This window comes from Diceros bicornis, chromosome 12 (genome assembly GCF_020826845.1).
Source record: "Diceros bicornis minor isolate mBicDic1 chromosome 12, mDicBic1.mat.cur, whole genome shotgun sequence".
Classification (NCBI taxonomy): Eukaryota; Metazoa; Chordata; class Mammalia; order Perissodactyla; family Rhinocerotidae; genus Diceros; species Diceros bicornis.
The window spans coordinates 54866382-54890969 of record NC_080751.1 but is presented as its reverse complement, the minus strand read 5'-3'; the positions used below and the strand labels follow the sequence as shown (position 1 = coordinate 54890969).

At 37.5% G+C, this 24588-nt stretch overlaps 1 protein-coding gene across 2 annotated transcripts in view; it reads left to right on the top strand.

Moving 5' to 3' along the window:
* BABAM2 (BRISC and BRCA1 A complex member 2) overlaps positions 1–24588 on the top strand; it is a 454600-nt gene that overhangs the window by 174305 nt on the left and 255707 nt on the right. For both annotated transcript variants that reach the window (XM_058551529.1, XM_058551530.1), the window contains exon 6: positions 8850–8924. In XM_058551529.1, coding sequence (XP_058407512.1) covers positions 8850–8924 — 75 coding nt within the window. The remainder of the gene's footprint in view (positions 1–8849; positions 8925–24588) is intronic.

Below are 24588 nucleotides of genomic sequence, written 5' to 3'. Positions count from 1 at the left end.
ATTATAAAGTGATAAATAGAGAGAAAGTAAGATGAAGTACAGAAAGAGTAGAGATAGAAACAAAGAGAAAATTCTAAGGGCAGTAGAGTCCCTTGAACTGAGGCCAGGCTGCATTTTCAATCTTAGATTCCATGAGATACCTCATATCCTTTTAATTATCTTTTATTTGTTTAAGTTTAAATTAGAATTCTGTCACCTGAAACTAAGAGTCCTAACTGAATTACTTCCAAAGCATCATGTGAATATCTCTGTCAAAGCATCACATTCTAATATTTTGTTTGTCTAGTCAAAATAGACTTTAAGCTTCATGAGGACAGAGACTCTATTTTGTTGGTCTTAAGATCTCCATTACCTAGTCTGGTACTTGGCAGAATAGGTGCTCAGTAGATGTTTGTTGAATGAATGAATGAATGAATGCATGAATTATGAGCATCTCATTATAATGCTTTTAATTTTAATTTTCATATGCTTTTTTTAAAATTTTTGAATGGGTAATATATTCATGTCATTCAAAAATCAAAATCTATTAAAAGATGTGTAATGAAAAGTCTCCCTGTCATCATTGTCTCGTGTCCACCCAAATCATTCCACCCACCTTTCTCCCACCACATGTAAGCACTGGTATAGCTTTTTTCTAGTATAGCTTTTCAGAATTTCTTTATGTACATATAAGCAAATATAAATATATATATTTCCCCCTTTTATGCAAATGGTAGCATATATTATATACTCTGTTTTTCACCTGCTTTTGACTTAATATAGCTCAGAGTTTTTTTCCATATAAGCACATAGAAAATTCTCATATTCTTTTTTTAATAATTGTATATTATTACATTGTATAATTGAACCATAATTTATTTGATCTGAACTCTATTGTTGGACATTAAGTTGTTTTAAATCTTTTGCTTCATTATAAGTAATACTGTAATAAATAATCTTATGCATGGCATTTTATATGTATTCAAGTATGTCTTTAAGATAAATAACTAGAAGTGGAATTGTTGGATCAATGATTATATATGTTTATAATTTTATCACCAAAATGCCCTCTATAAAGTATATACCAGTTTATTAACCCAGCAGCAATATATGAGAGTGGTTGTTTCTCCACAGTATTGTCAACAGTGTATTAACACTTATAGATTTCTGTCAGGTTTCACTTTGCTTAATGGCCAGGTAGCTGCTGTTGGACTAACCCTTCCACAAATATCAGCCATAAACTCTGGAAAAATATAAAGCCATGTGCCTGAAGGTACTGGAGAGTGATCTAAAGCCAGGCAGGTACTGGATGGGGGTTGATACTTGGAAGAAGGGAAAGCAGAGCTTCCAGGACCTATGGGACAAAATCAAAACATCTAATGAACATGAAAGTAGAGTCCTAGAAGGAGAGGAGAGGGGAACGAGAGCAGGACAATATTCGATGAAATAATGCCCAGCTATTTCCAAATATGGGGAGAAACATAAATTTACAGATTCAAAATCTCAACAAATCCCAACCAAGACAAATGGAGGGAAAAAACATTGTAGTCAAAATACTGAAAACCAGACATAAAGAGAAAATCTTAAGTGACCACGGAAAAATGACACTCTTTATGTAGTTGAACAGTTGTTTGAGTTACCACCGACTTATCAAAAACAATGGAGTTGAGAAGACAGTGCAGTGATATCTTTAAAGTGCTGATAGAATTCTGCCAGTCTGTTTGGTGAAAAATGATATTCAGTTTAGTTTTAATTTGTATTCCTTTTGTTATGAATGAGGTTAAGCATTTTTTCATATGTTTGAGTTATTTGTATTTCTTTTCTGTATATCCTTTGCCCGTTGAGCATCTTTCTTTTCATTAAGGACATTAGCTCTTTGTGATAGAGTTGCAAATACATTTTCCTCAGTTCGTCCATTGTCTTTTGACTTTGCTGATGCTGGTTTTTTGCCATCCAGAAGATTTTTATGTTGAGGTAGTCAAGTTTATCTATCTTTTCCTTTATGACTTCTGAATCTGGAGTCATATTAGACAGGCATTCTCTGTTGCAAAGCTATGAAGATACTCATCGATGTTTTCGTCTTCATGGTTTCAGTTTTTACGCTGAAATCCTTAATCCACTTGAACTTTATCCTGATATATGATGTGAAATAGAGATTTAAATTTTCTTTTTTCCTAGATGGCTACCCAGTTGTCCCACACCGTCAATCGTACATTAAATGTATTTGGGCTTATTTCTGGACTTACTTTGTATTCCATTAGTCTGTCGATTTAACGCCAGTACTACCCTTCTGTAATTATTGTATCTTTATATTATGTTTACTGTCTGGTGTAGCTATCTCCCTCTCATTGCTTTTCTTCTTCAGAGTTTTCCTAGCTGGTATTAATTGTTTATTTTTCCGTAAAGTCTTTTGACTCAGCTTTTTAAAGTTTCCCTCAAAGTAGTGAGCCCCCAAACCTAGACAGGTTGGGAGAGCATCCTGAAATATGCTGTCAATACACTCTGCCCTTTCTTTGATAGCATTTTTCACAGGTTGTAATTTGTAGGAGTATTATTTTGATTGCTGTCTCTCTCACTCACTAGACTGTAAGCTCCAGGAGAGCAGGGGTCATGTCTCTTTTACTCATTATATTTGCAGTGCCTAGTATAGGACCTGAGACATTTTAGGCTCTTAATCCATAGTAATGAATGAATGAATACATCTTGAACCTGTCTTGAGCCTTGAAGTTGAGCTCTGACTATTTGTCTCTCAATGACTATAGGCAAGTTTCTTGACTGTTCTAAGCCTCAGTTTTCTCATTTCTGAAATAGGTATAAATGGGTTATATATACTGAACAGAGTTTTGGGAATAATTAGATAATATATCTTAGAAAATATTTTTGTAAGGTATGAGATGTTGTAAAATTCTAATTAGACTAACTTTGGCTTCCCTTTTCACATGTAGTAGATAATTATGCATTTGCCAAGGAACAATCTTCAGACTTGGACTATTGGTTGTCAGAGTCCATTTGAGGAATCACCCTTACCAGACTGTCACCCAGCTAAAGTTATAGTCATTCTTGAGTGTTTCTTAGCTTTTAGCTATCTAAGTGGTAAGAGCAATCAAGGATCAAACAAGATGAAAGCTTGTTTGTTGACAAGGGAACAGTAAAATTTCCCTTTACAGAACAACCTGGGTTTGGATTCCATTCTGCACGAGATGTCTACCTGTCACTTCCAAAAGGAGAAGAGAATTATGACACAGCTGCTGTTATCAGAAGAAAAGCTTAGACCTAATAAATTGCCAAAACTCAGAGGCTTGTTAGTTTAAGTTACTACTTGCCAATGTAGTATAACTTGAAAAAAGGAAGGATGCACATATTTATTGCTAATGCTGGGGAAATTGCCATTAAGGCAGTTGAGAGAACGGCTGACATTTTAACAGTCATAGGTCAGATAATTTTCTACATCTGTCCAAGAGAAGATTTGACCAAGGATTGACAAAAAAATCAAATTATTCTGTTCACTTGGCTGCATCTAAATGTCTCATTTTCAGCTTACAGGAAAGATTGCTATGGAAGCAATCTTTGACGTTACAACAGAGTGACCGTAAATTGCTTTGAATAACTGTTGGAACTTCAAATATAAAATCATAGGAAAAGTCATTGTCTGAGATGGAACTCAGAAAGGATTTTTCACTTGTGTTTTGCTCCTCATATAATGTTTATAGCTCTAATTTTACATTAAGATATATTCTTTTTTTTTTTTTTGTGAGGAAGATCAGCCCTGAGCTAACATCCATGCTAATCCTCCTTTTTTTTTGCTGAGGAAGACTGGCTCTGAGCTAACATCTATTGCCAGTCCTCCTTTTTTTTCCCCCAAAGCCCCAGTAGATAGTTGTATGTCATAGTTGCACATCCTTCTAGTTGCTGTATGTGGGACGCGGCCTCAGCATGGCCCGAGAAGCAGTGGGTCGGTGCATGCCCAGGATCTGAACCCGGGCCACCAGTAGCAGAGCACGCTCACTCAACTGCTAAGCCATGCGGCCGGCCGTTAAGATATATCCTAAATCATCATTTACTCAGTTTCGCAGGGGAAGATTAGCTTACAGGTCACAAGGAAAATCAGTGGCAGAACTGAAAACTGAATTCTTGAGTCTTAGTTTCCAATATTTCCAGTGCTGTTAGAAACAAGTGCTAAGTTTTCTTTATTTTCTCAATGGCAAAATAAAGAATGTATAGTAGGCTTGAAAGTTGGAGATCATAAAGCACTTGTTTGTGGTTTCCAGTGGGCCAAATTCCTTTCACAATCTTAAGTTTCTTTTATTATGAATTTGGTTGTGTAAAGCAGCCTGTTGCTGATAAACAGAAATTTATATTAGTCCTGGGATCAACATGTCTTTTCTTGTGAATTTAGTTGTGTAAATCAGTCTGTTGCCAATAAACACAAATTTATATTAGTTCTAGGATCAACAGTTTGAGAAGGGATAAAATAAGGATTGTCTGAGCATTTTTAAAAGAATGTTGGTCTAAAATAGCTGGTAGAATAAAAATATGTTGTACAAACTAAAATAGGGCAAAAGAGCTAAAATGCAGTGCATGGACTAAAATAACTAACAGTTCAGATGAGTCCAAGTGCTAAATATGTAATTATCTTTCCTATTACCTTATATGTACAAGAGTACTTTTAATTTTTTAAATCCCACGTTTCACTCCTTTTGTTGTTGTTTTCAAAAAAATATGTAGGAGCCATTGAGTCTAACAAAGTACAAGTTTTGCGATTGCCATTTCAACCTACAGATTGACATTTTATACTAGTAAATAGAAGTGGCTATTTATTGATTGGTAGGTGGTTTGCTGCTATAAATTGAAACTGAAGAAGAAATGAATAGAGTTTGATTTTTGATCGTCTGTCTAACCAGCTCCCTTCCCCAACCTCTTCTAATCCTGTGGTACTCTTTAAAGACCTGTCCCAACATTCCCAGGAATAATTTAACAAATGTTCCACATAGATGTAGTAGCCATTTTAGTGTTCACTAATTTTATGAATGATTATTGCACATCCTACAGGGGTTTAGAAATTGCTCACACTATGGAGAAGAGAGTTTGGGTGACCTTTGATCAGTGTTAGTGCTTAGGTTAGGACTAATTAGTTTGCTCCAGTAACACTGACATGCTTGCTCCTTCTTGAACATCCAGGCATTCTCCTGTATCAACCCTTTTTACACTTGCTGTTCTCTTTTCCTGGGATGTTTTTCCTCCAAATTCCACCTGGTTTGCTTTCTCACCTCTTTCACATCTCTGCTCAGTTGTTACCTTGTCAGATTTCTCTATAAAGGAGCTAAATCCCTACCGTTTGAGAGTTTTGAGCAAAGGAGGATCATAACCTGACTAATGTGGTGAAGGGATTGCTGTCCCTGCAGTGATGGGAATAAACTGCAGGTGAAGAAGGGCTGAAGCAGTTAGGGGTGATTGCAGTTATCCAGGCTAGAGATAATAATGGCTCAGATGAGGTGGTTGTGGAGGTGGTGAGAAGTGGTTGGACTGAGGATATATTTGAAGGTACAGTCAGCAGGATTTGCTGCCTTGTGGAATGAGAGAAAAAGATAGGAGTCAAGGATGATTCTGAGGTTTTTGGACTGAGAGACTGAAAGAATGGAATTTCCATTTACTTAGATGAGGAATAAATATCAAAGGAGCACAAAATCAGAATTTTGGTTTTAGTCGTAGTAGTTGGATAAATGAAACGAGTTAGGAAAAGGTCTGGGATGGAGATAAAACACTGGGGAATCATCAGCATATAAATGGTATTTAAAGTCACAAGCCTGGATGAGATCACCTGGGGAGTGTGGATAAAGGAAAGAAGTCTTGGGGTTAAGCCTGGGTAGACTCTTTTGTTCAGAGGTTGTGGAGCCCAGAGGGACGGCCAATGAAGTAGAGAAGAACCAAGAGAGAGTGGGATCCTGGAAACCAAGTGAAGAATGTTCCAGGAAATAAGTGATCAGCTATGTCAAGACGCTACTGATAGAACAAGTGATAAGATGAGGACTGAGACTTGACCATTGGATTTGGCAGTGCGTTGGTCACTGGTGACCTTGATAAGCTGTTGTGGTAGAGTGATGGGGAGGAAAGGCTGACGGAGAGGGTTCAAGAGAAAATAATAAAAGACGAAATGTAGACCTCAAATACAGACTAATTCTTTACAGGAGATTTTTTTTTTTTTTTTTGTAAAGTATAACAGAGACATGAGATGGGGCCTGAAGAGGGATATGAAGTCAAAAAAGACTTTTTAAATGATGTTGGCATGCTGATGGGAGTGAGTGAGTAAAGAGGAAAAAATTAATTATGTAGGAGAAAGAGAATGGGGACAGTTGTTGGGAACATGTATTCCGTGATAGGTGTTCCCTCCTCCATAGCACTGTACACAGCACTAAAGGAAGACTTTTCTGTTCTTCTTCCCATAATCCCAAGCTCCCACTGGGTTAGATGCCTCTCTTATAAGCACCCATATAACTCTATACTGTTACATGTTGTCCCTACACTTACCCCTTTCAAAGTATGACCCCTTGTACTTAGGTCCAAAGAATCACACTTAACAGGGTATATTAGTTCTAGAGTCCTTGAGGAGCTTAACATAACACCAAAACTATACCTTTCTAGTAATCTTGGACTATAATGGAAGGTAAGAATTTTATTGTGATCTTTCACAAACCTCTTCCCACCCACCTTGATGAGCTTTTTGTAGATTCTTAGGTGGCTCTTAAACTATTCTCTCAAATGTTGAGTTTTGAGCAGCCTGCACGTATTGGCGTTCCATACTGAGTACAGCTGTTCAGCCCTAAAGATTAGTTCTGTTTCTCACCGTGGCCTTCCTGGTGGCACGGTGGCTTCTGTGACTCCATCTGGCTTGCCTCAACTTTGATTCTGTCCATTCAGTTATCTCATTTCTGCCTTTTCTGTCACAGGGTTAGGCTTGTGATGAAGAAGTGCTCTGTCCTGAGCCAGGGGTCAATGTAAATTAAAAGATGTTGTAAGCAGTAAAACAAACAGCAAACAACTATGCAGATGGTACTTATCATTTTTATCTTTTGAGCTCAAGGTTTATATTTCTGTTTGCATTTTCAAAGTTTTAGGTCAGAGTTTTAAAATTAGGGCCAGGATCTTCAAGCCAGTTGCTAGGGTGTTTGTAGGAAGGAGTAGTGACTGTTGTGGAATCTCCTGTAAGAGGTGTGCATATGTGCTTATGTGTGTTCATCCACCCATCCATAAAAAATATTTGTAAATGCTTGCTATGCTTAAAGATGTGTTTTAGGGAATTTGAAGTGCCCGTTTTTTAAAGAGGGGAAAGCAGTGGAGATATTGGGAGCTCTTTGGTGGTCACAATATGAAAAGGATAGAGATCCACTCTTTAGAGTAGTTCTGGGTCGTCCCCAGAGTTCTGTATTCGGACATGAAGTGAAACCCAATATGTCAAAATCCTAAGCTGAGCTGCAGGCTTCCAATAAGAGAGGTTGGAAGACCGGGGACCCCACTAGCTCAGCACTCGTCTTTGTTGCCTTTGCGCAGGTTCCTTGGAACCTCTAGGTGTCTGCATAGCCCAGTTGGAAAACCCCTCCTCTAGACTATGACACATTTTTTTTTTGCAGGGAAGGATTCGCCCTGAGCTAACATCTGTTGCTTCCTCTTTATTTTTTTTCTCCCCAAAACCTCAGTGCATGGTTGTATATCATAGTTGTAAGTCCTTCTAGTTCTTCTACGTCAGCCACCACAACAGCATGGCAACTGACAGACAGGTGGTGTGGTTCCACGACCGGGAAACAAACCTGGGCCACTGAGGTGGAGAGCGGGGAACTTTAACCACTAGACCATCAGGACTGGCCCGACAAAGGTTTTTTGTGTGTGTGTGTGTGTGTGAGGAAGATTAGCCCTGAGCTAACATCTGTTGCCAATCCTCCTCTTTTTGCTGAGGAAGATTGGCCCTGGGCTAACATCCATGCCCATCTTCCTCCACTTTACATGAGACGCTGCCACAGCATGGCTTGCCAAGCAGTGCATTGGTGCACGCCTGGGATCCCAACTGGCAAACCCCGGACCGCTGCAGTGGAGCGCGTGCGCTTAACCACTTGCGCCACAGGACCGGCCCCTAAAGGTTTTTTTTCTTAAATGTGATTCCTTAGCCTTTCTTATCATAAAAATGTGGAGGGAAACTTTTTAATTTTACATGAGTTTTCTCTTTTGAAAAAATGGAAACTATTATTTGTAGCTTAGTTAAATGTTTTAAATCACCAAGCCTCTGTACATTTTTCCTGTAGAGACTAGTTCATAGACTTACTGAAAAATATTAGTTGATGATAATGATGTTAACAGATTGTCAGCAGGTTAAAATCTTATTTGGGGTACCCACTGATATACTGCTCTATGTGAGTAGAAGTTTGACCTTTATGTGTACTTCCAGACATGCTATGAAGGATGGTGATATATGTCATTAGCCTGTGGGTTATAAATATTAGCAAAGTGGTCTGAATGCTTTAGTAAAAACAAATGAATTGAAGGGGCAAGTCTGTCTCTATTGTTTAGATTCAAAAAAATCATACATTCATGTATTCTTTTTATACTTTAAAGAAATAAAAAGGTTATACTACTACATAATTTTATTGCACATTTAAAATGAAGATTTTTAAAATTCTAATTGTGCTTTTTAGTAACTAATAATTTACTGCTTCTTTTTGATCCTTCCTTACTTTCCAACCGTCTTTTCTTGCTTCGTGTTAGGAGACCAAGATTGAAGATGCCTGCATTTTGAACAAGTTGAACTTGTGGCCTTGGCTGTAATTGTCACTTCACAATCGATTTTTGATTTTAATCTTATTATTATACCTTTCTTTCTACAGACTGGTGAATTTTCAGCTCGTTTCCTTTTGAAGTTGCCAGTGGATTTCAGCAATATTCCCACATACCTTCTCAAGGTAAAAATATATGATTATCAGTATGAGAATATAAATGAGCTTTTTAAGTAATTATTTAGCTTTTAATATTTGTATGACTAGTTTGCCAGCCTTTTGTTCATATGATAAATTCTGTTAAAAATATTTATTGCATGAAGTCCATTGAGTTACTTTGTTACCTAAAAGCTAAAATAGTAGCCCAAAAAGTAATTTCAAAATGAATTTTCCTTATAAGATAAAATTAGTTTAAGTAAATTAAACTTTGGGGAAAAAAAGTCACGTTTAGTTAATAATTTTATTGGGATGGAAAACTCTCATAGAAATTGTCTAATATACATTCTGTCTTTATAAGTAGGATTGCATGTTAACTATACTGTGCTAAAGGGCATTTCATTTTCTTTTCTTTTTTTTTCTTTTTTGAGGAAGATTGGCTGTGCGCTAACATCTGTTGCCAATCTTCCTCTTTTTCCCTTTTTCTCCCCAAAGCCCCAGTGCATAGTTGTGTATCATAGTTGTAGAGTTGTAGCTCTTCTATATGGGACACCGCCTGAGCATGGCCTGATGAGTGGTGTGTCAGTCCGCGCCCAGGATCTGAACCACCAAACCTCGGGTTGCCGAAGTAGAATATGCGAACTTAACCATTATGCCACTGGGTCGGCCCGTCATTTTCTTTATTTATGCCAGCAGTTGATCTCAGGCACCTTCAAAGTTGTGCTGTCCTGGAGAGACCCAGAATTGAGTTAGGCCAGTGTATATGACATCCTTTAAAATGAGCTGCAGGCAAGATGTGGCTTGGGGAGCAGCTAATTTGCAAATGCTTTGCAAAGAAGAGGTGGTATACAAGTGACTAGGCTATGGTTAGTGTGAAAGAAACTAAGTGGACCACGGAGCAAGTTCTGAACAGGAAGCCTTAAGACAAAGGCCTAGGTTCATCATAAATGAGGATTTTCATTGTGATTTAAGATTTAACTGGCTGCTCTTAGCCCCATATTTCAACCAGTAGTTATATAGCTTTACTCTAGTGTAAGAAAAATTTCTGCCTTCTTAATTTGATGTTGTTTAAAGAATTAATGGTATTTATAGCAGTCTAGAGAGAAGACAGAATCCTTGTACAAGTTTTCTGCATATTGTAGTAGTCAATAAATAATATTAGATATTAATCTTGATAATGATTGGAAGTATGGTCTGGTGGAATATAAACCATAGACTATAGAAAAGATTAGGGAATGCTTTTCTGTTTTTTAAATGTTTTACCCAAGGGGGAAAAATTATTTCATTTTCCCCTAAGTAAGACATGGGATTTTTGTGTTTCATTAAACTTTCATTTTGTTTCTTTTTCTTTTTCTTTTTTTTTTTTTGTGAGGAAGATCAGCCCTGAGCTAACATCCATGCTAATTCTCCTCTCTTTTTGTTGAGGAAGGCCGGCTCTGTGCTAACATCTATTGCCAATCCTCCTCCTTTTTTCCCCCAAAGACCCAGTAGATAGTTGTATGTCATAGTTGCACATCCTTCTAGTTGCTGTATGTGGGATGCGGCCTCAGCATGGCTGGAAAAGCGGTGTGTCGGTGGGCACCTGGGATGCGAACCCTAGGCCGCCAGTAGCAGAGCGCGTGCACTTAACCACTAAGCCACGGGCCCGGCCCTCATTTTTACTTTCTAATTGACTAGTTTTCCATGTTGAATCCAAGGGTTGTGAAGTCCAAGTGAGAATGGAAGTCGACAATTTATATTAGTTTCTCTATACTCTTTTTGTGAAAAATATACATATTAGATCTGTGATTACCAAGCATAGGTTTTAGCAATTACTGTGCTCTGTTAGAATATCAAGCAGTCTCCTTGGAAACTCTTAGATCACAGACTCATTGACCTCCATATATTCCAGTCAAAACTATTTCAGCTCATTTAAAGCCAAATTCAATAGTATATGAAAATACATTATTCATAAAATCGCTTAAATCCATAATTTACAATTATAATATCTTTGTTTTGATTTGTTGGGCCTTATCAGTTTGATTGGCTGTCCTGTTTATTTGAACTTGACGTTGTCTCTGCTCATGTTCTTGAGGGTCAAAGGAAAAAAATGCTTCTTGCATCACGATCTATCTAATTTTTTTCTCTTAAATCAAATTTTCATATTTTCTATTCTAAGAGTTCTAACTTTATATTATTATGCCCTTACTTTCCTTGCCAGTCAGATAGGAGAAAGATACCTATTTGGCAAAATTGGAAAGCTTTCCACCCTCCCCTCCCCAAGGTACTTTGAAATGAATTTTCTCCTATAGATGAAATGCCTACATTGCAGCACTAATGTCTTTGTGGATCTTTAGTTCATGTGACTGCAACAACAAGGACAAAGAAGAGAATAAAACAACAAAAAAAGAGAAACTCTTATATAACACAAAACAACAGCAAAACAAGCAAACAAACAAAAAACCCCAAAAGCAAAAAACCTGCATACCAGAAGTAATCCAGAATGCCTAGGGAGGGTTTTAAGGTCTAAGTTCCTAAAGTTCTTGAATCATAACCTCGGAACATTTGGCTATATTCTTAAAACAAAGTTCGCATTAGGAGCTGCTTTATATATCATTTACATTTGGATGCTTCTAATCTAATTACCAGGCTTGTATCTGATGGTCTAAGTCTCAAACTCCTCAAATTTCTAAGGTTAGGATAGTCTTTACCAGCATCAATTTAGTTTTACCTCACCATCCCAAAGAAATGAAAGGTAAAGTAGAACTTGTAAATATTGAGGAAGCATGGAATTTGACTATATACCCTACTGATTTGCTGCAGTGAAATTTCATTACAATCTGATGAAGCCATTGTCCACTCATAAGTTTATATTTCCAAGTGTACCTATTTTATCCACTAATAGAATTCTTTGACGGTAGAATGAAAACTCCATTAAATATTCAGTGATATGATCTTGCTTAATATTGTACTCTAAGCATATATGGTTCTTACATGGGATAGAGTGACTTTATTCTGAATATAAGTCTTGACTTCAGCGTCTGAATTTTATTCTTGGTTGAGGTAAGTCACAGGGTTAGATAAATCATTTACATAAAAACCCAGTCAGTAAAAAAATACTTCTGTATTAGTTAGGATTCTTTATTTGTGGGTGTTAGAAATCCAGCACAAACTAGTATAAACGGGACATGTGGTATGAATCCTTTGCTTCCATAGTCTGTGTAGCAGGAAGCAGGTCCCACATTGGGTAGTCTACAGGCAGGCATAGAACAAGTTTCCCATGTCTGTCTCACTTGGGCCCAGGTGTGCACCCCTGAACTTCTCCACTGGTATGTTAATGGAGAGAAACCGTGGTCCCCAGCATAAGGGGGGTTTGGTGAAATGATGAAAGTGTAAGTATCACTGCAGTTACTAAACCAAAGAAAGATTGTTTTATACTTGTATATTTTCTCTTAAGGAAGAGCTAGTCATTAGAAGATGCTGCTCTTAATTTTTTTTAGGATGTGGTGAAAATTAACTTATGTATATTCCTGTCTTTATTCTTGTTCTGAGAATTATTGAACTCAATTATTATGATGCTAGAAAGCATTGGGTTTTTTTTGGAAAACCATACTCTATAGTGAGATAACTAAGGAAGAGTTCTCATTGTCTACTAAAATTTTTATCATATGAACAAGAAATACTCAGAAACTAAGCATACAGTGTTTTGGGGAGGAGACAAGCTTACTTGTAAGCATGATATGTGTTTGAATTAGCCTTTTAAAATAATGAGCCAGTTTTATTCAGAATATAGTGAAGTTAAAATCCTGTAGTTAGGACCCCCTTTAGCAGCATCATACAGAAATATCTGGGAAAATTGCTAGATCTCACTGAACTAGAAGGCTAAATAGTAATTATTCCCTGCTGATAGTGGATGTGACAAAAATAACCTTTCAAAAAAAATCAATATAACTTTGTTTGGTAAGACCATAATAGTTTATATAGTTGTCTTAGTCAGTTCAGGCTGCTGTAACAAAAACACCCTAGACTGGGTGGCTTAAACAACAGATATTTATTTCTCATATTTCTGGAGGCTGGGAATTCCAAAATCAAACCCCCAGCAGATCCGTTGTCTGGTGAGGGCCTGCTTCTTGGCTTGTAGACAGCCATCTTTTCACTGTATCCTCACATGGCCAAGAGAGAGATCTCTCTCTGGCGTCTCTTCTTATAAGGCCACTAATCCTGTTCATGAGTGCTCTACTCACATGACCTGATTACCTTGCAAAGGCCCCTCCTCCAAATACCATCACATTGGGGATTAAGCCTCCACATATGAATTTTGGGGAGGCACTGAGCATTCAGTCCACAGCAATAGTCTAAATAGTTGGTGGAGTGTCTCTAAACTAGGTACCGTTGAGTCTTAGCCCAGCCCAGAAGCAAGATGGTAACCAATTTACTATGACTGAAGTACTTGGACTTCTAGGTTCTACATTAATCTTATTGGGATCTTGTAACATCACATAATGAGCTCATTCATCCTGATGGATTGCTTGCTGTAATTTAGTCCCACTGTGGTATCTGAATCATGATGCTATATGGAAATGAATTGAGAGTGAGAAAACTAAAATAGGCCATCTATGTCAGGATATGAGGTTCTCGTTCTTCTCATCTTTGTTTGGAAGCCACTGTAGCTGTACTGATCAGTCAAGGCACACTCAGCACCAGGATAGTGGAACAGAGGTCAGTGTGTCAAACATAGGCAGAAAGCAGGAATTAAGGTCAGGTTATCAAGACAGGTTCAGGGGCCTAGGACAGACAGAGAGACTTAGGGAGATATCCAGATTGGAATCGTATGTGGTCTAAGAAGGTCATTAACATGGAGGAGAGCATCCAAGGGTCCTTGTGTGCTGAGGTTATCCTGTGTAGGTGCTGCCTCCTCAGCCTGACATTGGCTAGCAGGTTCACCTGCTTAGTCAGTCTGCTTTCTCATCAAACCTAGGTTAGCAAATGCAGATACTCACAGGGCCAGGCAGGTACCGAAAAGGAGTGAATCTGGCTTCATATAATACAGTAGGAAAGGATGAGAACTGTAGTGAACTAGCAAGTGTGTGCTTCGTCTAAGGCAGCAGGTGTTACTCAGCTACAGAGTTGTTTCCATGTGAGAGTATGGGCCTCGCGTTGCCAGATATACAGATGTTATTAAAAGGAGCCCAGAATCTCAGGTTTTTTTTTTTTTTTTTTTTAATATGGAAAAATATCTGCTTTTTAAGTGATGGCAATGGATAAATACTTTTTAAAAACACTGCAGGCCAAACAGAATACCTCTGTCTGTTGGCCATGGCAGTCTTATAGCCAGGTGGGCTGCAGAAAGGTGTTCTGAAGAGCATCTCGGGTAGATAAGGTACAACTCCCCGTAGCACAGGGTGGTCATTGATTGCTGGAATATGACAGCAGTAAATGGATTGACACCACATTTCACCTTCAGTTGTGGAGACACTGATTCTGAACTAGGGAACCATTCCATATTAGTCAGAGTTCTCCAGAGAAACAGAACCAGTAGGATATATATATAAGAGAAATTTATTATAAGATTTGGTTCATATGGTTATGGAGGGCGAGAAGTCCCACAATGTGCCTTCTGCAAGCCAGAGAACCAGGAAAGCTGGTGGTATAATTCAGTCCAAGTCCAAAGGCCTGAGAACCAGGGGAGGTGAGGAGCAGTGGTGTAAGTCATGAAGTCTGAAGGCTGGAGAACCAGGAGTTCTGATGTTCAAGGACAGGAGAAGATGGACGTCTCAGCTCAAAGAGAGAGAGGGAGAGAGAATGTACCCTTTCTCAGCCTTTTTGTTGTATTTGGGCCCTTGAGGAGTGGATGATGCCCACCCCCATTGGTGAGGGTGGATCTTCTTTATTCAATCTGTTGATTCAAATCTCTTCCTGAAACACCCTCACAGACACAGCCAGAAATAATGTTTTACCAGCTATCTGGGCATCCCTTAGCCCTGTCCAGTTGACACATAAAATTAACCATCACCCATTTTGTTTATAAGGCTGCTGAATTTGTGACTGGAGCCAGTAACTGAACAATAACAAATGTATAATTTAATAGAGAGAGCAATTTAGGCCTAGATTTTTAGGTTTTCTAGGGCATAGAAAGTATATTTTAAAATTATCTCCTAAGATATATGTTCTTGTGTTTTTGTTATGATGTATGATACACCAGAATTCTGTTGGAAATTTATTGGATATTTTTATACCCTGATTGCTGTTATATTAAGTGATAGAGATCCATCTGAAGTGGCTTGGTTCCCTGGGATTGTTTTAGGAGCCTATGGAAGGTAAATTTGGGGAGATTGCATCTATTCTGCATAGTCTTATTTAGGGAAACTTGTAAAAGTGGGCAAAAAGTTCCAAGGGCCCCAGGGGTTTCATTTAACTCTGAATGATCTCAGTTACCTTTAAGTCACTGGTTCTCAACCTGGGCTGCACTGATCCCTGGCCCTACCTCAGGTCCATCAAATTGGAATTCTTGGAGGTAAGGCCCAAGTATCCTTATATTTTAAAAGTTCCCCAGGTAATTCTAATGTTCAGCCAGGATTAAGAACTAGTGCTGTAAGTAAAAGCTATGGATTTCTACTTTGGCTTACTAAACTCAGATGTAAATGGATTTATTGGCACAATGATGGCATGACTGTAGCCCTCTTCAGTGCCTCAGCCTCATTCATCAATGGGTACTGGCAGTGACAAGCTTTGAAGGGTGAGAGTGAGGGAAGAGAACTAACTTGTGTTGAATAAATGCTGTCTGGAGGAACTGGGCTAGGTGCTTTATATACATTATCTTATTTAGTATTCTCAACAACTCTGCAAGGTAATTTTTTCCCCATCATTTTTTTTAAGTAGATAAGGACTCTGGAGGCTCAACTATATAAGTGGCCCAGGTAGCAGTTTGTGGAACTGGAATTTGTATACAGATCTCCCTGGCTCCAAAGCCGGTGGTCTTTCCAACATACCACACTGTAGCAAGAAATACTCTGTATTGCTAGATTATTTTAACTTTAGTAGTCAAAATGGGAAGCTAAGCCTCCTTAGATCTGTCTTGAAGTAGAGAGAATAAATGAGTTTGAGAACAAACCTTAAATTGAGAGCTGCAGTAGTCTGTGTTCCAATATAAATCTGTCTGGAGTGGTTTTCAGAGGTGAGATGTAGATGTGCTCTCTGAAACCCTGAAATGGGTAGAACAAAGGAGGAATATGTTGGATGTGACTGAATCGGGAAAGTGGGAGATGCAGTGCACAGGGATAACAGGGACAGCACAAAGAAGAGAGAAAGTGGTCAGGAAGGAGAGGTGGTAACTGGTGAAAATGGAAAAGAGAGGTGAAAGAACAAGACGTGGGGAGCCGAAGGTGACCTTTCGTGATTTTTAATTCTACGTTAAGATGACTGGAAGTATGAAACTACACTGATCGGTGGTGATGCTGAAACTCCCTCCCGCGGTAGGAAAGTTTGATTGTATTAATAGAGGAAATCATCTTGTTTTAACTAAAGTGAGGAGGTCAGGCAGGCTTGGAAATGGAAATGCCTCTAGAGAAGTTAGAGGCTGAGGAGGAAAAGATGGGATCCAGGCTCTTCTCTTTCCTTGATTTACACTATAGAGTGGTATTAAGGGGGATCTTAGTATGACCCAGTGGATGACAAAAGGAGAACCTTGAACTGGGGTAGCGCCTGTACCCCCTGCCCAGTATTCTCAGCTGCTTATAACAACTGCAACAGAGTGCCCAGAACGGGCGTGGCTTGGTTCTTGAGTGTAGTACCGTGCAGAACCCCGAAGTATTGATTTTGACTTAAAGTCACACTGGAATCTGTAGAGGATTAGACAAGCAAAAAAAGAAATTCAAGGATAATCATTCTCCCCAAATACCTTATAGTATAGTCGATTAAATATTGTTAACAAACGTTAATTAAAAAATAGTTCAGCACTAATTTGTATGCTGCATGTACAGTAGGCCTTTAAAAATGTAAAGATTGTTGTGGATTAGAATGATTAGAGAAACCTATGTGACCAAGATTAGGCATAAACTAGACCTCTAAAGGGGCATAACTTTTAAAGACTGGAAAGAGAAGAGGGACAGCTAAGTTGTTGATGATCTAGTCATTAGTGGTGGGACTTCCTGGGCATATTTGATTTAGGGAGCAGGTAGAAGGTCGACAGGAGCCCAGAGTTGTATAAACCAAAGGTTTTAAAATGTTAATGAAGAAGGGAATGATCAAATGCCATTGAATGAACAAGGATAGACCCAAGAAAAGACACTTGATTTGGCTAGGGTCCTAGGGATACTGAGACTAGAGAGAACTAGAGACCAGTATAGTGGTCAGGATAGAGACCAGATTATTGGTGTTAATGAGGATATGAATGAATAGGAAATATACTCAGTGGATATTTCACAGAATGAGTTGTAGAAATGGGATGGAAACTTGAAAAATTGAAACGATCAAGTGAAATTGTTAAGAAGAAACAACTGAGGGCTGGCTCTGTGGCATAGTGGTTAAGTTTGGCACGCTCCACTTCAATGGCCCAGGTTTGTGGGCTCAGATACTGGGTGCAGACCTACACCACTTGTCAGCCATGCTGTGGCAGCAACCCACATACAAAATAGAGGAAGACTGGCACAGATGTTAGCTCAGGGCTAATCTTCCTCAGGCTAAACAAGAGGAAGATTGGCAACAGATGTTAGCTCAGGGCGAATCTTCCTCAGCTAAAAAACAAAAAAACAAAACACCTGAAATGATCACATACTGGCCAAAATAATCATAGAGAAGGCTTTTTAAGGAATAGTTTTAATTCATGATATCCTTGAATATGATATTCTTACTGATATTTCTCTCTTTGAAAAGTTTAAAGGAAATGTTGGTGGGGAAGACCCATTTCAAATGGTGCTATCATTCTTTCATATAGTTAGGGAAAATAGGTAATGGCATGAATGTCAAAAAAGTGTGTGTATGACAGTCACATTTTGTGACTTGTCATCAAAGATAGAATTTTAGTAAATCTTCAATTTTGAAATTTCTCATTCTTCTCACCTTCCCTTAGGAGCATGGGAGGATTTTGCATTCTTTGCACCCAGAAGAAGAGAATTAGGCTAATTAATCTCCCTAGAATTTTTTCTTTTTGGCTAAATTCTTGCATTGTCCTTTATTATTGGAGTTGTTTGAAGGTCCATTTAGTTTTACATATTTACTAGGAAGGAAACTGATAATTTCCCCCAAATATTCTCTTTATTTAAAATCTAGCAAGCTTGTTAGGGTGATATGTATTGATTATAGTTGTTTCTCAGTAAGCATAAAATAGCAAACATTAGAAAGCCCTCTGATCCAAATAAATGACTATGTATTCAAAGGCTGACCTCACAAAGATTTTTCTCTAAACCACAGATTAAATGATGTCTCAGAATTTGAGACCTTATAGTTTAGGGAATTTTTTGGATCCAATAAAGTCACACTTAATAAGCAGCTTTTAGAAATAAAGACTGTTAACTCACTCTTGTGAAATCTGGTTTTAAAGCAAAACAGTTGCCTGTTGCTTGAGAGACCATAAAGAATTCACAGAGAACCTTCATCTTATCTTAAAGGAAATAGTTTCTGGGTAATCAAATAGGAGTGGGCATATTTTTGTAAAAGTAGGAATGTGTACCTGGAAGAAAGTGCCATAAAGAAGGTTGCTGTTTATTCCTGTAATAAGTCTGATTTGTCGCTGCTAAATTTGAGCCAAAATTTCTATTCAAGACTTAATCACGAAGAAAGTAGTGAGATGGCCTGAAAACTTCTTCTGTAGGGAACTTCCCTGTCTTCATTCATTAAGTAGGGGCCCCACGACTGCTTTCAGTTCTGTCGTCTCACCTCCCTTCTCTAGAGAGAGAATCAGAACTTAGAGAAAAATACACTCTAGAGCAGGGCCCCAAACGTCTTCTCTAAAGGGCAAGATAGTGAAATTTTAGACTTGTGGGCCATATGGTCTCTGTCACAACTACTCAACTGTGCTGTCATAGCATGAAAGCAGTACAGACAATATGTAAATGAACAAGTGTGGCTGGGTTCCAATAAAACTTTATTTTCATAAACAGGCATTGGGCTGGATTTGGCCTGTGGGCAGTTGTTTGCCCATCCCTTTTCTCGATCATGGGGGGGAATATTTCTTCACAGAGGCACCTGGGGCATCATAGAAAGATAAGTAAAGGGATTTGGTTCAATGAGTGTGAGTGTTTTTTAATACTGTGCTTTCTTAGTTTATATTTTACCAGCACCTTCAACTTGGTTGAAATCTCCCTCCCTCTTTTCTTCCTTTCTTTCCTTATTTTCTTCCTTCCTTTATTCCACCTTCTTTCTTATTTTTAAATAATCTGTTAGTAATGTATAATTTGCTAAATTCTCTTCTAAGTCTCAGTTTCTCTAACCGTTAAAATGTGGTCAGGTACCACAACACCTGATTGTTGGGAATATTAATGAGATAATGGATATAATGGTATTTAATATACCTCTGAGCTTGGAGTAGATGCAGACTAGAAATGGTTTTGATCTTATTTAGTCATTTAATTTGTATTTCAAAGTATTGAATTTATTATGGACTAGGAAGAAAGTATTTCATTGAAATTAAGACAGAGTTATATTTACTACTTCTGTTTTCCTCTTTTCTGATTTCCCCCATCTAGAATTGAAAACTCAAATTTTCACTTGCCCCAAATTTCCAGATATAATTTATGGTAATTCTGACAATAGTATAGTTTCCTCCTAAAATTGAAGAACAGTAACAGGTAGCTTCTGTGAACTTTCTCCTTTTGATTTTCCTTTATTGTTTGATTTTGCTTTTATTTTTTATGGTTTACTTGTGTTTTTGTCTTCCAAATTATAATTTTAGAATGTAGCTGTATCTCAAATGGTTATCAGTTGACCTCCTTTGCTACCCTGACTCCATATGTAGTGGTGGTCCTTCAAGCCCAGTCTGTTCTGCTACAGGGCATGCTTTGGTAATGTGAATTAGTTCATATATGATTGGCACATAGTGGAAGCATGTCAGTATAATGCAGAAGTTGCCATGGTTTATAGTTGATTTTTACCAGAACATTAATATTTTGACCGCTAAATAACAGCAGCTGAATGCACAGTACACTGATACAGGTGAACATAGCGAGCCATGGAAGTATGTTATAATTGCACACAGTGTCCATTCATTCCATGTCCTTCCGCTTGGCTCAGTCTTGCCATTCACTCTGTATTTAAGTATTTATTACATGGACATTATTTCTACATTTATTAAGTATTTATTCCTATCTTTGTGGAAAAGAAACAAACACAAGATGATGAACTGGAGCTATCCCTCTCTGGCATCATTACATTTTGTCTAACACCTGTGTCTCTGCTGTAGCTTCAGATGATGATGTCCCTCTGCTCTTTCCATAACTCAGCGGTTTGAATCTTTCCTTGTAGCCCCTTTCATTAAGTTACTTTTACCTTTCTTAAAAATTCTATATTTACTATAATAATTAGTAGGAATATAGCATGTCATTTTAAGTATGTTAGTATTTTTACCGGAATTACTTTGTTTTTTGTTAATGCTCTGGTTACAGAGTTGTACAGGCAACTGTAAGGTAAGGTGTGGCCTTACCATATTTTTCTCATAAGCCTCTTATTCTTAATGTGTAATTTACTAGAATACAGGTTTTTTTCTTTTTTAAAGGAATGCGTATATCACATTATAACAAAAACACTTTAGAACAACCAGAGATTTTCTTCTTTTATAGGCTAAGCATCCTTAGTCCTTTACACTTTCAATATATGTCATAAGTTTTTAAATCTTGATCCTCATGCTTCTCTTCAGGAAGTTTTCTAGATTGCGAGCATCTTCTTAAATGGTGGTGCCCAGAAATAAGCACAAAACTTCAGATAGGATTGATCAGGTCAGTGTTCATTAGAACTCTGAACTTCACCATTAATTAGTGCTTATTGAGCTTGTTAAAAACCAAACCTCCTTCTCTTACTAACTCTATGTTATGCAGGTGGTTTTTTAAGGCAAAGTATAGACTAATCCCTTCATTTGTCTTTTTGAATTTGCCCTATTTTTTCAGCCAGTTTATGGAGGAGGTATTGCCAGCTATGATCCAAAAAGGAAAGTATGGATTGGAACCAAGTAGCACAGTGACAGTAACAGGAATTACGGGATGTGATCATTGCAATTGACCATTTTTTATCTGTAGTTGCTTTCTCTATGGTGACTTTTTCTCTACCTGCATCATAAAGGCACCACCTGGCACCTAACAGGGGTAGTGTCAATTTATGTCTGTCATCTGTTGTCATTAAACCATTTTCATCAATCAGCAGGCCTACAACTCAAGAGTAAAATCTGGTTGAGGCATGAGATGACTACATAACAACAGTAGTGCAAATCATAATAATTAAAGAGGAACTACAAAGCTCTTTAGTGGGTTGGTGAGAGATTATATCTGGTTGGAAAAATCTTTATGAAGGAGGTCACATTCGGGACAGGCCCTGAAAGACTGTTAATATTGATAGAGAGAAGCCAGAGAGAATGAATGAACGTGATTTCAGGTGGCAAAATAGCACGTTTGGAGAACAGTAGAACAGTCAGGTTTGGCTAAATCATAGAACATGTGCACAGAGTAGTGGGAGATAAGAAAGGAAAGGCATTTTAAAGATAAAATGATATAAGTAGAGCCTTAAATATTCAACTAAAGAGTTTAATGATTGTTTTGAGTAGTACTATGATTGGAATTGTTTTTAGAAAGAGAAATCTGCCAGGAAACAATATATAAAATGATCGAGGAGGAGGAGGCGGGAAATGAGACCGATGGTCAGGATTCAAGGATGTAAAACTGAATATTAAGGCTCCAGGTGACCCATGTTTCATACTTGCTGAAGTTTTCACACACGTAGCTGAGGTGCTTGCTCAGCTAGTTCAGTGATCTCCCTGGGAAAATGAGGGAGAGGTAAGGGTGCAGTCAGAACCTTCTAGTCAGTACCCAAAGTGTATCTGTTTCAATTCATGATGAGATAAGAACAGAATTGAGAGTCTTTAGAAACATTTAAAGCAGTTTGACAGAATAATCATATGTCTGTTGACTGTAATGATAAAAATATTGGGTTTGCATTTTGATGTTTAAAAATTGTTTTCTTTTTCTAATAACTCATTTTTAATGTATTTTATGAAGCCGTCAATCTGTGAAGGATTAGGGAAAACAAAACAAAATAAAATAAACAATAACTGCTCCTTCACTGTAGATAGTTGGAGAAGCGCTGTTCTGGCCCACACTGTGCCTTCTGTGGTCCCCGGCTGCCATTGCTTGCCCTATCCTGAGACACGACAGTCTTTTAAGTATCTGCGGGGTTTTTCAGTTTTGTTGTTTTTGTTGAGCTGGGTTTTGTATTTACTGTTACCCAGTGTTCCCCTCCCCTTTTTTTCTTTATAAATGTACCCCCAGGATTTGGAGTAGGAGAAGGAACGTGCAGCCCTCGATTAGAATGGCATTTAATATAGAATTGGAAAAGAGTTCTTTTCTTTCATAAAATATTTTAAAACAAATTTTAACAGCACATTTATATTTTGATCTAGTTTCATGACAAAATAATGTCACAATGATATCCACTCTCTTTCTACCATTTTTCTGAAGATCCATTTTCTTTCTTGAATCTATTTACTGCAGCTTTGTTTACGTTATGACCATGTAGTTGGAAGGAGTGACACCCAGAAAAAAGGTTGGTGTCATTCTTTGTTCCAGGGTTGCTTATAAAAAGTCTTGGCTCTCTTGAAGCAGGATGAAGACAATGACTTAGGTTTTTCACGCTTTGTGCTAACTCTAGAAAGTAGTCTATAAAGCCCTAAATGTCTATTCAATATGTGGATACTTCATGAAAGTACTGTTTAGCATAAAATCTTGGATTATTGATGGTGATGGTATTCTTGTCTCTATTCCATAGACCAGCACTTCACAAAGTGTGCTCTTGGGACTCCTGGTATCCCCAAGACCATTTCAGAGGTTCCGCAAAGTAAAAACTATTTTCAAAATACAGTAGTCCCTCCTTATCTGCAGTTTTGCTTTCCATGATTTCAGTTATCCATGGTCAACCACAGTCCAAAAATATTAAATGGAAAATTCCACAAATAAACAGTTAATAGGTTTTAAATTGTGCGCCATTCTGAGTAGCGTGATGAAATCTCATGCCCTCCTGCTCCGTCCTGCCCAGGATGCTATGTCACAACACCTACATCATTTACCTCAGTTCATCTCATCACATAGGCATTGTATCATCCCACAGCATCACAATACAAAGAAGGGTGGGTAGAGTACAATGAGATATTTTGAGAGAGAGAGAGAGACCACATTCATGTAACTTTTATTACAGTATATTGTTTTAATTGTTATATTTTATTATTAGTGATTGTTGTTAATATCTTACTGAGCCTAATTTATAAATTAAACTTTATCATGGTATGTATGTATAGGAAAAAACATAATATGTATAGGGTTTGGTACTATCTGTGGTTTCAGGCATCCATTAGGGGTCTTGGAACATATCCCCCACAGATAAGGGGGTACAACTGTAAGATTTAAGAATTTAGTTACTTCATGAATGAATAGTGGAGTTTTCCAGAGTCTGTGTGGTATGTTAGCATGTCATCATCATTCTGATGACCAATGGCATGTTTGCATGTGTGTTCTTTTATTTTAAAAATTTCTCAGTTTTTACCAAAGCACGTTTAAGAAGAAATAGATAACTTGAATAGTCTTATGTCTATCATAGTTAGATAGTTAAATACCTCCCCATAAAGAAAACTTCAGGCACAGATTACTTCACTGGTAAGTTTTGCCAATCATTTAAGGGAGAAATAATACACAAATTCTACACACATTCTTTTGGAAAATTGAAGAGGAGGAATGCTTCCTGAGTGATTCTATGAGGACAGCATTACCTGATAACAAAAATCAGACAAAGATATTGTAAGGAAGGAAAACTACAAATGAATCTCTCTCATGAATATAGATGTAAAATTCAAAGTGCAATTTTAACAAATTCAATACAGTAATATATAAAAGGGATGATACATCATGACCAAGTGGAGTTTATTCCAGTGATGCAAGGTAGGCTGAATATTAAAAAATCAGTTATGTGCTTTGCCATATTAACAAACATATTAACAAACTAAAAGACCATATTATCATCTTAAAAGACACAGAAAAAACATTTGACAAAACCTAATACGCATTCCCAATAAAAACTCTCAGCAAACTAGGAAAAGAAAGGGACTTCCTCAACTTGATAAAGTGCATCTATCAAAATCCTATAGCTCATATCATACTTAATGGTGAAAGACCAAAACACTTTTACCCTAAGGTTAATAGCAAGGCAAAGATGTTTCTCTTATCAATTCTATTCAATACTGGAGGTTTTAGCCAGTGCCATAAAGAATAAAAGGCACTCAGAGTAGAAAGGAAGAAACAAAACTGTCTTTATTCATAGATGATATGATTATTTATGTAGAAAAGCCTAAGAATCTACAAAAAAGCTTCTATAACTAAGTGAATTTTGTAATGTTGCAGGATACAAGATCAGTATATAAAATCAATTGTATTTCTATATATTAACAAATAATCCAAAATTGAAATTTTAAAAATGTCATTTACAATAGCATCAAAAATATGAAATATTTAAGGATAGATTTAGAAAAAAT